Below are 13,317 nucleotides of genomic sequence, written 5' to 3' on the forward strand. Positions count from 1 at the left end.
TTACATAACACATATAAATTGTTTTCTTAGCCGTTGAAGAAACTATGTTATTTTATTTGCTTTTTAGTTGTCATGGTTATAAGTCTGCGTCCAAAATGGCGTCTTTGCTCGGGGAGCATCTATTTCAAATTAGTGGCCAGGGTCCACCACCTCTAAAAGATTTTTTTCAACTTCTTATTACCAAAAACGAGGTTGAGTATTTGCACGAGTTTCTATTGATGAAAAAACAACAACTCAAACAATGACTTTGAGTTGCTAAAACCAAATGTAATAACCGATATTAGCTTGATCTTCATCTACAAGGCTAGTAAGCTAGCTAGCTTTAAATAATAGCTTGCTGGGCTAATATTTAATACAATGTCGACTACTTTCTGGCATGTTGAACAAAGATCCCTGTACCATCCAGTACCATTTGACATCTAATGTTGAATTTAGTGTTAAGGTAGACATTGAGTTGATGGCAAAATGACAGTTACCACTTAAATCAATCAATGTAAAATAAAAACTGCAGCAGGTTATCGTGCCTCAGATGCTTTATTTCATATATTATACTTAATTGTATTTTGGATTCATGTGCAACATAAGGTTTTCCTGGAGTTAAGTTTAGTCATAACGTCTTCGTTCTGCCCTCACTGTTTATGTCTCTCTAACTTTAGGTAATATGGAGATCGTGGAAGATTTCTCTGCGACTTGAAAGCCGGGGAGCTGCACCCAAAGAGCTGAAGACATCCCATCACGATTTCCTGCATCAGAAAATGTTACAGCGTGGGTTCTTAATCAGAATAGAAAGCTAATCACTGCCAAGTTACACTGAACATCTTTTTCACCATTTCTTTGAGTGTTACAGCACTTTGAGCTCAGTGTTCGTTAATGGAAATCTATCACTTGATGCCTAGACTGTGCTTCCCCCCCCTCATCTGTAGAACAAGTTGGTGATGTTTTTGGGCAGAGGATCCTGGAATACGCAAGATCACTTTGTCAGGGAAAGTTTGATTACCTGGAGCGCTTACCTGATGACATATTGCTCCAAATCCTGGCCTGTCTAGAGCTGAAATACACAACACAGCTGGCACAGGTTTCACAGAGATTCAGAAAGGTGAGAGCCTCTTAAAATGCTAAGTAGTGTCTACTACCGTTTTCTTTTCTTTGTGCTCTCTTCAGCACATGCATTTTTGCTTGTGTATATTTGCACACAGATAACCACACCTGTAAATCTGCATCGTGCTGAGTTATCTTTTGCTCTGATGGGACTTTTCCAGCTCTGCGACTCTGAGAAGTTTTGGGAGCAGACAGTGAGGATTCACTGTGCTGCGTTTACCAGTGACATGGAGAGCCTGGCAAATGCCATGGGCTGGAAGAAGATGTTTTTCACATTTTTCCACAACAGTGGCATGACGGAGCAGCAGTGAAGTGACTGAACAGTTTTACTGCTCCGAAACAACTGCAATACGAATGTTATCACAGTGGATGTATCTGTGTCAGCATTGATATTGTACTTTGTGAAAAAAAAGAGCAAAGTGTTTTCAGTAAGGTTTAGTTTTCTTACGTTTGACATTTAGTGTTGAAATGTGTGATCTACACAAAATGCATGTTGAATATGTTTTAAAGTGCGAGACATTCTGAAAAGCAAATCAGTATTTTTTATGTCTTTTTTATGTAATATTACTGGCAAATTAAAAGTAGCATCCTGTGTAATAAAGCTGTGTCTCATTATGTTTCCTCAATGAAACTGGTAAAACATGATCTAAAAAGGCTTCTTACAAAAAAAGAATATTTCAGCAGCTGGAGTCCTGTTGACATCATATAAAGGTTAATGGTCAATTTCAACATATACTTCCTGTTAGAACAGAGTTCCTGCGTCCTCCGCTGAAGGGCCTCATCACTCAATGCTGTCCCTGCTTAAAGCTAACTTGGGTCTGCGTATTCGTCTCTGTGCTGTGTTAACTCGTGCAGCCAGCAGATGGAGCAATATGGCAAATAAAAGTAGAGTGAGATGATGGGAGGAGGATCAAGCAAAATAAACCCTTGGGTAACGTGTGCAAAACAAGTGCTGTAATTCTGGTTACCATATCCAAAGGCCTAAAGACCACAACACACTTTCTCTGGATTGGAACCTTGTACAAATACGTCTGTAGAGTCATCTGCCACACCGGTCCTACCTCACCTGAAACCTGTACAAGCAAGCTACAGTAACGTAAGACAGGTATGCACTGTTTTTTTTTTGTTTGTTTCTAACAGGTACCTTAATGGATCAGATATGGTACAATACATGTTAGCTCCATACTAAAATACTGTCATTGCGTTTTTTTGTCAAGGGATGACAAAGAAGGCCTTCATTCCATTATCCTGTGTTAAGGGACGAAAAGAATGTGTCCAGCATGCTATTTTTCCATTAATGTTAAAACTCTCCTCGATATAAAATATTCCTCCATCCATATGATAGCTGGGTGTTGGAATGATCTGACATAACCACATACAGCCTTGACTGCTAGCTACTATGGCCTATTATTAGCCACTGAACACTGGATACCGCCTTCTCAGTCTGGTCTAGGAGGAAAAATAGTTATTACATAACAATAAAGGATCTGTCTCCCAGACCCACTTCCTGAATACCACAGCAGAAACTAGGCCCTAAACCAAGGCAGAGCGGAAGCCTCATCCATTTGTTTGCTGGAGCAGGGGGAAGCGGAGCTGGTTGTTTCATGCTTATCCCTTGCCTCCACACATTCACCACACCACCCCTCCTTCACAGCTCCTCTTTATGGGTCAGTGATGCAGCGGGAGTGACGCAGCAGTGGCAGCAACCTCCAGTCCGGAAGACAACTAATACACAGCAGGAACAGGGAACCTCTGGCAGATCCATAGTCCAAAGGCAACTTCCAGACAGCAGTGAGGAGGGAAGATGGTGAAAGGCCTAATCTAGGCCAAAAGGGAGAACGGGGGAGCTGGGTAGTCACTGTCCATTCCTCCTTCTTAACAAACACCAGAGAGACTTCCACAGAGGCAGAGACAGGCCCAGCAAGACCTTCAGCACAGACATTTTTGGTAGGCAACTCAACGCGTGAGTGTGGGTTACGCTGGTAACATGAAGTGTTACCAGGGATGAGTGTCTGTCTATGCTGAGTGTGAATGCTTTGGGAATGAGGATGAGGCCTACTCAGCCTTGTAGGGCCGTCCGCGCCTTCTCGCTAATCGCTGTCTCCGCAGGCTGCAGCTGAGTTTACTGAGTATCAGAGGCCTGTATATTTTATGCTGTGGTTTTGAACACATACTGGCTGTGATGGCAAGTGTGGGTGGTGTATGTATATATGCTCCAATATGCAGAGTAGCAACCGCTTTAAGTAAGGGCAGCGAATTATTTGTCATATTTACCGTATTCCAATTTAGTTTGAGATCTACTTTGAATGCGAAATTATAAAAGGAATAGTTTCCCAATTATTCAATTGACATAAATAATGGTTCCTAGATTAAAGAGATCAAATTATTAAAATGAGTGGTTATTTTATGTTAGTAGAAATAAAGTAGACTAAAGGTGGGCTGGATGCACAAAGAACCAAAGGTTTAGAATTAATAGTCTGCCTGCCATCAAAACCGGAATTCAGTGTGTAATTGAAGTCACTGAGGACATACAAACAAATGATGCAAAGAAGCAACTTCTTTATGTGCTCTTTAAAGTCAAGCTGCAACGGCATTTCACGAGTATCTAGTTTCCGTACCGTGACGTATTTCAGGATGAAACAGGATAGGCAGACGGGACACGACCTTGGGAGGATTGATTTGATCGTTGAAAAGTTTAGCTTATGCCATTCTCTGGCTCGGTGCAGAGCCAAAGTTGCAGATTCGTGGATGGACAGACGGATGTCATGATATTATTGGTTGAAATTGGCTGGATTCAAGCACGCATCATATTTTGTTTTCCAGGTAGAAAAAAGAAGGATTTTGAAATTGATTTTCTGTATTTTTTTCAGCATATATTGTCAATCAAAATTGTGACCAAAATACTGCAGACAACAAAACTGTGAATTTAAGAACTAGAGTTCTATTAACTCGACATGGTAGATTTTGACTGACAGCAGTCTCTGCAAATCACAGTCAGCTGTGGTTGTCGCTGCATCCTCTTCCCCATTCAACTCTAGACAGGCTCCCCCTTCATTTCCCAAATTTTGATTTTATAGCTCCAGTTAAGGAGTGTGCACTGATGCACTTCATGCCTCCTCACTTGGACTGCTATCTCCTTTTTTTTTTTTTGGTTTTGGTTGTCACACCAACCCGGCCCTGTGTGTACACTGGCTGCTCTCCAGGCTTATGTAAGGGTCATCAAGGAAGCAGGTCAGCATCAAACATAGAAGACTGAGCTTGTAGTTAATTCTGTATTCATGAAGCCAACATAATGGGATCAAATACAGAAAAGCGACCAGGACAATATAGCAGCTACAATGTGAGGTGATGATTGGGTGTTATTTAATTGACTAAAGCATAAATACTGTATGAATGTCATAATTTCTTCCTTTAGGGCGATGAGTGAGGGTGTGCTTAGTGATATGGCACCTGCCACTTCATCTTTTGAAGTCACCTGTACATAAAATTAAATGGCTTTCAAACTGGTTTTAGGAGAGTCTCGGCTAGCACGAGGAGAAGCACGACATGGTCATATGACTACAGTCAGTTGTGTAAATTAAAGAGCTGCTTCCGTCCTCAGAGGCTAGCGAGAGGCTCACAGTGCCACGTTGGGTTCAGCTTCCTCCCCTCCCCCTCGTCTGCAGTGCTGACGCATCTGCTGCTTTTGCATCAATCAGCAGCGTCTATATAGGTGTATCAAGAGCCCCTGCTGATAGCAGGACTCTCCGTTTCCGCTCAGCCTCGCTGTTTACTTTGCATTGTGAGCAAAAGCATAGATGAACATCTGTCCTGTGACTGCCTTGACACACGGTAGGACAGTAGTCACTGCCATCTTCTTTCCGCTTGTGCATTACCTAACCACAGTGACTGCGTAAGCACAGACGAAGGGCTTTGATGTTATATACTGCTGCACAGACAGAGTATGCGTCCACAAGCATGTGTGCACGACAGATGGTGCAGCGTTGTGCATTCAACGTGCACGTTGTTTTTATGGGCTGCAGAGTCTTGTTTCATGCAAAATGCATTTTTTTTCCCCCCTTTTGGTCAACATCGATGCATCGGGATCTAGCTGGTGTGGTGCTGTGCAGATTTAATACGGCATGTGTTGCACAGCAGAGTAACCCACACTCTCCGCTGCTTTCAGCAATGCAGCTCAGCGTTTTCTCCGGCTGCGTCGAGCATCGAGCACAGAGCTGGTGTGTGATGATGTAGCACCCAGCATCCCTCCGCTCTCCCTACAGCCCTCTGCCATGCTTAATAAAAGTTGCCGCTTCCTGCTCAGTGGCTCCAGAACGAACGCTTCAGTTGCCCGGCTAGCACAAAGACAGACCTCCATACTCCGGCTTAGCTACATGCTGTATAAACTGTGAGTTATTCCTGTAGCTGTAGTAGCACAGACAGAGGAGGGCAGGGCAGATCTAGCCCAGGACCTGGGATGCATGGATAGAGGCAAAGGACGTTGGAGCTGGAGTCATCTGCACACAGAGAGGGAGGGAGAGGAAGAAAGACGTCAGAAAAGGCTCTGCTTCTGACAACACCACTGTTCAGCGACCATCACAGAAAAAAAAAACTACTTTCGCCTTGCTCTCACTTTTCATGTATAGTTTGGTATATTGAGGGCTGTAGAAAAGAGATACTACATGACACAGTTCCTGTTCGCCCTGCATCATTCTCTCTGATTTACTAAGGTATGTTTTGCATGGTTTCCCTCAATTCGTAACCTGTTTTTTTTTCTTTGCGGAAGTACGCTTTGCAGAGATGTGTGAAAGCTTTTGCTTTGACATTTCGCTCTTTGTTTGACAAGACTGTGCCTGTGTGCTATACTGTCATTTCACGGTTTGTGGTTTAGTATGTGGGGGTTTTTTTATTTTATTTTACTGGTTTGAGATGTTAAAATGTAATATTGACATGAGCTTTGAAGGTAAAGTAATGTCGGGTGTGGCAACATCATGAGCACTGATGACAATTTCAAAATTTCCGCTCAGGATGTGGTGACAATAAACCACAACTATTGGTAGAAAATTGTGGAAAATGAGAAAGGTAAACTAAAATAGCATCCGTGAAGGAGAATACGGAACTGTTTCTGTAAACGGCACAAACTGAGAAATTAGTACAAAAGCCACGGCACATCGCTTGCTGGTGTGAGATGAGAAAGTCCTTCGGGTAGCATATCTGCTGCAGACAAAGACACACAGATCAACAGACGTACACAAAGTACATCCAAGCGGAGACAAAGGCAAACCTTGATTGCTCTGTAGGCTGCCGTGTGCTGCAGGTTCTCAGAGAGGGCAGACTGTTTGTGGGAGAGAGAGACCGACTACCCGGATGGCTTATATAGTCACTCGCCATCCCGCTGAATCCCAATAAGTGCTGCGCCATAGCATGTTGCCATGACAACGGAGGCCTGTCTGAGAAAGAAGGCAGGAGGCTGGTTGTGTTTCCAGCAGTCTGAGAGGCTTTAAAGGACGGCGGCCATATTGTATTTGTTGCATGAACAAAAAATTACAAATGACTGGAAAAAAACCCAAAAAAAATAGAAAATGACATCACTGGTGAATTACCTGAACCCCTTTGGAGTAAACAAAAAAATTCTGTATATGTATTTCCTTTAAAATAATATGATTTCAACTTATTTACAAATGGTGCGTACTGGCCAAGACAAAAATGAGTAAACGTGAAACAAAATTAGATATGGCATTTAACTGCCTGTTATATTGATGCATGCGTGATGATTCATTACTTATTAGTATGTGAGACATGCTATGTGACTCAGTATAGACTCACAGCCCACCGACTGTGTTATGAACAGGCTAGAGTTGGAACAATGTGCTGGGTGAGACATCCGCTTTCCAAAGTGGGCATAATTTAACTTTAACTTCCTCTGACAGCTCATTTAATTTACCATCAAAATCAAACTTGACATGGAAAGCTGCTCTGACGATGGTCAAAAACGGCAATTCCCTGTCTGATTAGAAATCTGTGAGGCTTGTGTAATAACTGGAGATACTATGTGCTGTAATAATATTAGCACGTCAGCTACTTTGAATAGGCCAAAGAATGCTAATGATACCACCTCACATCACAGCAGTGATGGTTGTGCTTCTGTGCTACAATACATTATATCAACGGCTGCTATTTGCCTCACGAGGCACTAATTAGCCATTCCCCGTAGTCGTTAGAGTTGACAACAATGTATGTGGGACAAGTGGAAGGATGCCTCCGCTGACGACTGACAGACAGCTGAAGATGGGAGCATATGAGTCATCAGTGTGTAATTGTCTGCATGTCATTTTCCTATTAACCCCGGGCCTTGAGAATAATACAACTAAGTCTGTGAGCTGTGTGGTGGTTGCACACTGAATGAATTAGACAAAACGTAATCGCATAAAGGAAGTAATTAAGATCATATATTTGCTCACTATATCCAAGACTTTTTGAACCATAATCTTCAAAGTGCCATTCTAGATCAGCAGCAACATTTTGGACTCGTATTTAGTCATGTTATTTTGATAATACGTAGCTGCATCGTGGGTGTTTCCTAGTGCAACACGCAGGCCACTAAGCAGCTCCACTGCAGCATTTGGGAGTCCGAGGTCTTGCTCAAAGGCATGTAAACAGTATCAACAGACATAATCCCATTACTCAAAACAATCATTGCCCCACATCTTAGCACTGACAAATGGTTTACAGCTCGCAGTTACGGAAATATCAAAATAAATGTATTTTTATTACTGCATTCCATCAATGAGGTCTTCCCTACTATGATAGATATAAAAATCTCTAATTTAACCATAAGAACAAATATTCTAGAAAAAAAGAAATCCAAAGAACAGAAGAGACTTAAGATAGTAGTGGCACAATCCTGGATCAGCTCCATGGAAGCACCCACAATTTACAATAATTATCTTTTGGTGATTCTATAGTCTTAAATATTTGTGAGGGAAGGGAGGTTTAAATTAATTTATTTGTCAAAAAATGGGATGGAGATTATGATTGCTAGAGTCACCATTGTTGGTGCTTGGTGCTGGAGCCTATCTGTCAGGACATTACTGCCATCTAGTGTTAAAACACTAGAACAGCTAAAAATAGTACAAGTAAAAAATGTACACACATGGTGATTACTGTTTTGTAACAATATCAAAACAGTCAGATTGACCATTTTGTAATAAGCTGATGTAATTATTTCTTTTTTCTCTCTTTTTTTTTAGATGACTGTGGTGTCCCCGTGCACTCAAAACCTGATGGACAGTGCTCACCCTCACAATGTGCTTTGCAAGCTCAATGAGCAGCGCTCACAAGGTCTCTTCTGCGATGTTACCATTGTGGTGGAGGATGTCAAGTTTCGGGCCCACAAGAACATCCTGGCGGCCTGCAGCGGGTTCTTCAGGAACGCTCTGACGACTGCTGAGACATGGAGCTCAAGCCAAGTGCTGGAGCTGATGGACCTGAAATCGGAGGTGTTCGCCAGTATCCTCAACTTTATCTACTGCTCGAAGGTGACGTCGCCTGGTGCAGAGGACACAGGGAGGCTCGTGGCAGCTGGGAAAAGACTCGGAATTCCTTTTTTAGAGAAGCTTGCAGAACAAGACAGGGAGGATGCATGTGTTAAACCGACAGACTCCAGCACAGCACCGGCGTCTGAAAAAGCAAAGAAGGAAGCTCCCAGGCCTGACGACATTGACAGAGGGCCACGCATCACCAATGCCTTCTCTATCACAGAAGTGTGTCCTGGCAACAATCTGTTCACCCCCCTGGTTCAAACCAATAAGGAGAGGCAGTCGCCAGATGTGAGACAGCACCCGTCAAGTTGCCCCACAGCTTCCTGCCTCAGCCAGAACAGTGAGACAACCCAAACCCTCTCAGAGCATTCATATGCAGTGAGCAAATCTACTGAAGGCCAAGACAGCAGTCAGTGGGACAACAAGAAAGTCTGTAAGCCAGCAATATGTCAGCCAAAGCAACTCATTTACAGGAACGCAGGCCCACTTAAAAAGCGGCACAGGCTGAGGGGCGCTTTGTGTCGGAGCATACTTCCAGCACCGGCTGAACCACAAAAACTAAATACAATAACCCCCACATCAACAGCTGATGGTGTTTCTACAGCATCTGTTCCAGTCATGACCCCACCTCCACTCTTTTCAGAGGCTGAAACCGAAAAAAGTATAGGCCCCAGGCTACCTGTAGCCGCTGACAATGTTCAAATGGACTTAGGTCCACCGACCCTTTCCCCTCACACTGAGGACAGCATCTCAATCTATGGATGTGACCACTGCCCAGAGATATTCACAAATCAGGCTCTCCTCACCATCCACGCAGAGGTGCATAAAAAGCGCTTTGTCAGTCATTTGTTTTGCAAGTTTTGTCACAGAAAGTTCATACACCTCAAACGACTGCGCAACCACGAGCAGGGCTGTCCCAAAGCTGGAAGAGGTTCACCGGACCTGAATGCCACTGAGGTATCAACCAAAGAGGGGGATCTCCATTCAGATGACGCGCCGGACGCGGAGAGCATCGTGACACAGCTTCCTAGCGCTGACCTCCCCGCCCCTTGCGCCTCAGAGCCCCTTCAAGTGGACCAATCAGAGCATCCACAGCGTGAGAGGGCAGTAAGGCCAGGCGGTGGTCAGAGGAGATACAACTGCAGTGTGTGTAAACGGGTTTACGTCACCATATCCAGTCTCAAGCGGCACGAGAATGTACATTCCTGGCAGCGGGCATATCCCTGTCATTATTGTAATAAAGTGTTTGCCTTGGCAGAGTATCGTACGAAGCATGAAATCTGGCACACAGGTGAACGCCGCTATCAGTGCATTTTCTGCCTGGAGACATTCATGACGTACTATATCTTAAAGAACCATCAGAAGTCTTTTCATGGCATCGATCCCAGCCTCGCTGTTAAGAAGAAATCCGCCAACGGTGGTCTGAAAGCCAGTGTTTATCCAATCAAACTCTACAGGCTGCTGCCTATGAAGTTTAGAAAGAGGCAATACAAGACGTACAGCCAGACGTATTCAGAGGGCGTCGAAAGAGGGGACGAAGCCCCGTCAGAGGGCAACTCTCTCATCCCTCCATTTGAGGAAAACACTGTGATCAGCCATGCCGACACGGTTTCCTTCCCTTTGACATTCATGGCGACGACGAAGATGGTGGCACCTGTCATGCCTCGCATCAGCTTTGGCAAGGCGTGTGACCAAGAAGTTGACCAAAGTCTGAATAGTGATTTGGAAATCCAGAGAGCCAACCGAACAGAGATTGAGGATAGAGATTCCCCCATCGCTGACTACGATGGTACCTTCTCTTTGCAGCCCGGGTCTCCTACAGTGGCTTACAAAGATCATCCTCCATTACTGAGTAACCCAGAGCACATCGGTCATCATGTGCCATTCCTCAACTCTCTGAGCACGGTTAAAAAGTTAGGTGAGCTATCAGCCTCCGCAAAAAGAGTTGAGGATATGACCAAGGAGATACTTCAGTCGAGCACCGAGAATCTGGTACGCAATAAAAGGGCAGGGGCGAAGACCGAAACATATATCGCCAAATCTGCATGCCCGGGTCCATCTGTGGATGGTGCTGCCATGCCGCTCTGTCAGATAACAGTGAAAATAGGCAATGAAGCAATCATCCGTCGCCGAATCAAAGGATCAAAGCTCTTCCCCAGGAAGAAAAGGAGAATGAGGAAATGGAGTGAGGAGGAGAGCCCAAGTCAAGGCTCACCGACTCGGGAAAACCCGGAGAGCCCCAGGCTCCGCCTGAGAGCAGAGGCTTCTGCTGCACAGTCAGAGACAATCGAGGATCCTAATGACTGTGACACAGCTGACATGCTTTGGCGTCCCTACTATTCTTACAAAGCTAAAAAGAAAAGGAAGAAGATGAGGTTCAAGCATGGGAAAGCTTTGTTTCACAGTTATCCTGAAACATCTGTAGATAGAGCTGCTCCCGGCGAGGCCCACCTTGATAAAAGTTGGCTGACAGAAGAGAGCGTGTCGGGTGGAAGTGGCGAGGCGAAACGTAGTCTCAGCAGTTACTCCAGCCCAAGGACCACCTACAACTGTGACATCTGTGACAGCTCTTTTATCACAGAGACAGGTCTGAGAGCTCATGTTATCGGTTCCCACCCGTGTTTTTGCCGGACATGCGGCAAACAAGGTCCACCTGGCGAGGCACCTGCCGGAGGCGATTACGTCTGCAACCGCTGTATGGAAAATGGCTCCTGCTTTGATAATACGCCGCGGAGCCCCAACCCAGAGAAGAAGTATCGCTGCTCCTTCTGCCCCCAGCGTTTCCTCTACCTTGCCACCAAGAGAAGCCATGAGAAAAAACACCAGGAGGCAAATGAGGAGGGATATAATTCTGACAACTTCACGCCATATTCTCAATACTCTGCACAGCCGAGGGACGATAATAAACAAGACATCATCAAAACAGAGGATGATGACAATCCAGGATGTGCCGACATAAAAAGTGAAATGGTAGAAGAAGAGCTTCATTCCATTGATAAAATTAAGCCTAAAATTGAAGGTACAACTAACTCTACGTCTCTGACTACCTACCAAGACATTTCATGTTCCAACATTAAAAGTCCACTATGGCCCTGCACTGACCCATCGTTTTCACTGACGCCCCCAAAGGTGAAACATAAAATGGCAAAAAAAAGGATCAACCCACAACATTCTATGCCGCTAGTCACAAAAAAGCAAGCCTGCGACAGAGGCAACGATAGCAACGAGGACATTTTGACAGGGCCAAGAACAACCAGTCTCAATGATCTCGAAAAGTCCTGTAAACACTTTCGGAAAAATGAATCTGAAACGAAAGCAGCCCACATATCTATACACAAGCCAGAAAAATGGACGTGCAAAGAGGAGCCCTTTGAGGGTTGGGGATGATGCGCAAAAGAGGAAGAGTGAATGAAACTCAACTTCAAGCCACTGCTTAGGGTCAAGATGTGTTAAAAATGTCTTGACAGTTTAGCCCAATAAAATGTTTTAAAAAGATGAAATTGAACACTAAACATGAGGATTTAACATCAGTGCAGGGTGTGTTTTCTCCCCTCCTAAACTCAATAAATGGATGTTTTTTCACCTTTTAGAAGATATTTTTTGGATACTATAGGACCTTACAGACTGTTTTTTTGTCCATTGTCTGCATACACGACAGGCTCAGTGACATAACCGTAAGCAATTTCACAACGTGTAGGATGTGTAAGAAAACCGAAAAGCTTCCTTGCATGGTTACATCTTCACATTTTAACGTGTCCAGGGATAGCGGTATGAATTTTTACAACTCACATTTCTGAATCCCACGGTCAGTTAGCCGTCCATGGCGAGTTGCACTTTATAGATAGATTATGCTAATCTGTTGGTTAAATACTTTGATAATTAAATTCTAAGGACCACTCATATAATTCTTATTTCAAATTAACACATGGAACCATTGATAATATAGTTACTAATTTTTGTGTGTTTACTATGTATAAAACGACTTAAATAAATGTTGTTGATATTCTAAAAGGTTGCATCCTGTCCTCCTTTAGCCCAGTTAGAGATCTGTGCTCAATGCTTTACTATCAATTCACAGTATTCAGTGACCACTGATGGTAAGGGAACAGTTACAGAAACCATAAACGGCATTTAAAGTGTGAAGTGGAACGTCTTAAATAGTCGGCTTTAAACTATTTCCTAAATATAAAGCCACATGGTGGTTATCTGCTCCTCCTAGTCCTTCAGGGACCTGCAGCCCATCTGAGAAGTCCATTCCCTTGTTCTTCCACACAAACTGCATCTTGAGTTGGGCCTCAAGACACAATTTCCAGATGTTTCTAAATTCCTTGCTTCTTTCTAAGACTGGGTTGGTGATGTAACGGAGGGATCATCATCATACGTTTGAGGTATAAAGCCACTGCTCAACACACTGATTATGTCAAGGACACACCGTTTTTTCATTAATTTAGTGAAGGATGATTACTATTTAAAAGACGACAGCAACCTATTCATTACTTTCCATTCATAACATAGCTAGAAGCATATGAGGACAATATGCTTGCATTCACTTCAAAGTACAAATGAAAAGGGCTCACTTGCTCACTATATTGATATACTCTATTTTTAGGTGTTCTAAAAAACTTCAGAAAATCCTCAGTCTCATTAAATAAGAGATTTCAAAATGAACGATATGTATTATATGGCCAAAACTTAATGA

General features: G+C 43.6%; 2 protein-coding genes across 3 annotated transcripts; both read left to right on the top strand.

Moving 5' to 3' along the window:
- Positions 1 to 95: 95 nt before the first annotated feature.
- On the top strand, positions 96 to 1,551 carry fbxo36a (F-box protein 36a; the record flags this gene model as incomplete). Its single annotated transcript, XM_084019837.1, has 4 exons — positions 96 to 191; positions 657 to 765; positions 924 to 1,096; positions 1,260 to 1,551. 4 exons carry the CDS (start codon positions 96 to 98, stop codon positions 1,407 to 1,409), a joined length of 528 nt encoding a protein of 175 aa, XP_083875963.1. The 3' UTR covers positions 1,410 to 1,551.
- An 855-nt stretch (positions 1,552 to 2,406) lies between these two features.
- zbtb38 (zinc finger and BTB domain containing 38) lies at positions 2,407 to 12,587 on the top strand. Of its 2 annotated transcripts, none has more exons than XM_084019836.1 (2): positions 2,407 to 3,045; positions 8,328 to 12,587. In XM_084019836.1, exon 2 carries the CDS (start codon positions 8,328 to 8,330, stop codon positions 12,003 to 12,005), a length of 3,678 nt encoding a protein of 1,225 aa, XP_083875962.1. In that variant the 5' UTR covers positions 2,407 to 3,045; the 3' UTR covers positions 12,006 to 12,587. The 2 variants fall into 2 exon arrangements, with proteins under 2 accessions (XP_083875962.1, XP_083875961.1); XM_084019835.1 differs by lacking the exon at positions 2,407 to 3,045 and adding an exon at positions 4,947 to 5,807.
- The last annotated feature ends 730 nt before the right edge of the window (positions 12,588 to 13,317 follow it).

The sequence above is a fragment of the Eutrigla gurnardus genome (genome assembly GCF_963514095.1).
Source record: "Eutrigla gurnardus genome assembly, chromosome: 10".
In the NCBI taxonomy this organism is placed as follows: Eukaryota; Metazoa; Chordata; class Actinopteri; order Perciformes; family Triglidae; genus Eutrigla; species Eutrigla gurnardus.

What these genes read in the sequence shown, in the direction of transcription:
- zbtb38 (XM_084019836.1), top strand. Translation starts at nt 8,328, where the DNA reads ATGACTGTGGTGTCCCCGTGCACTCAAAACCTGATGGACAGTGCTCAC.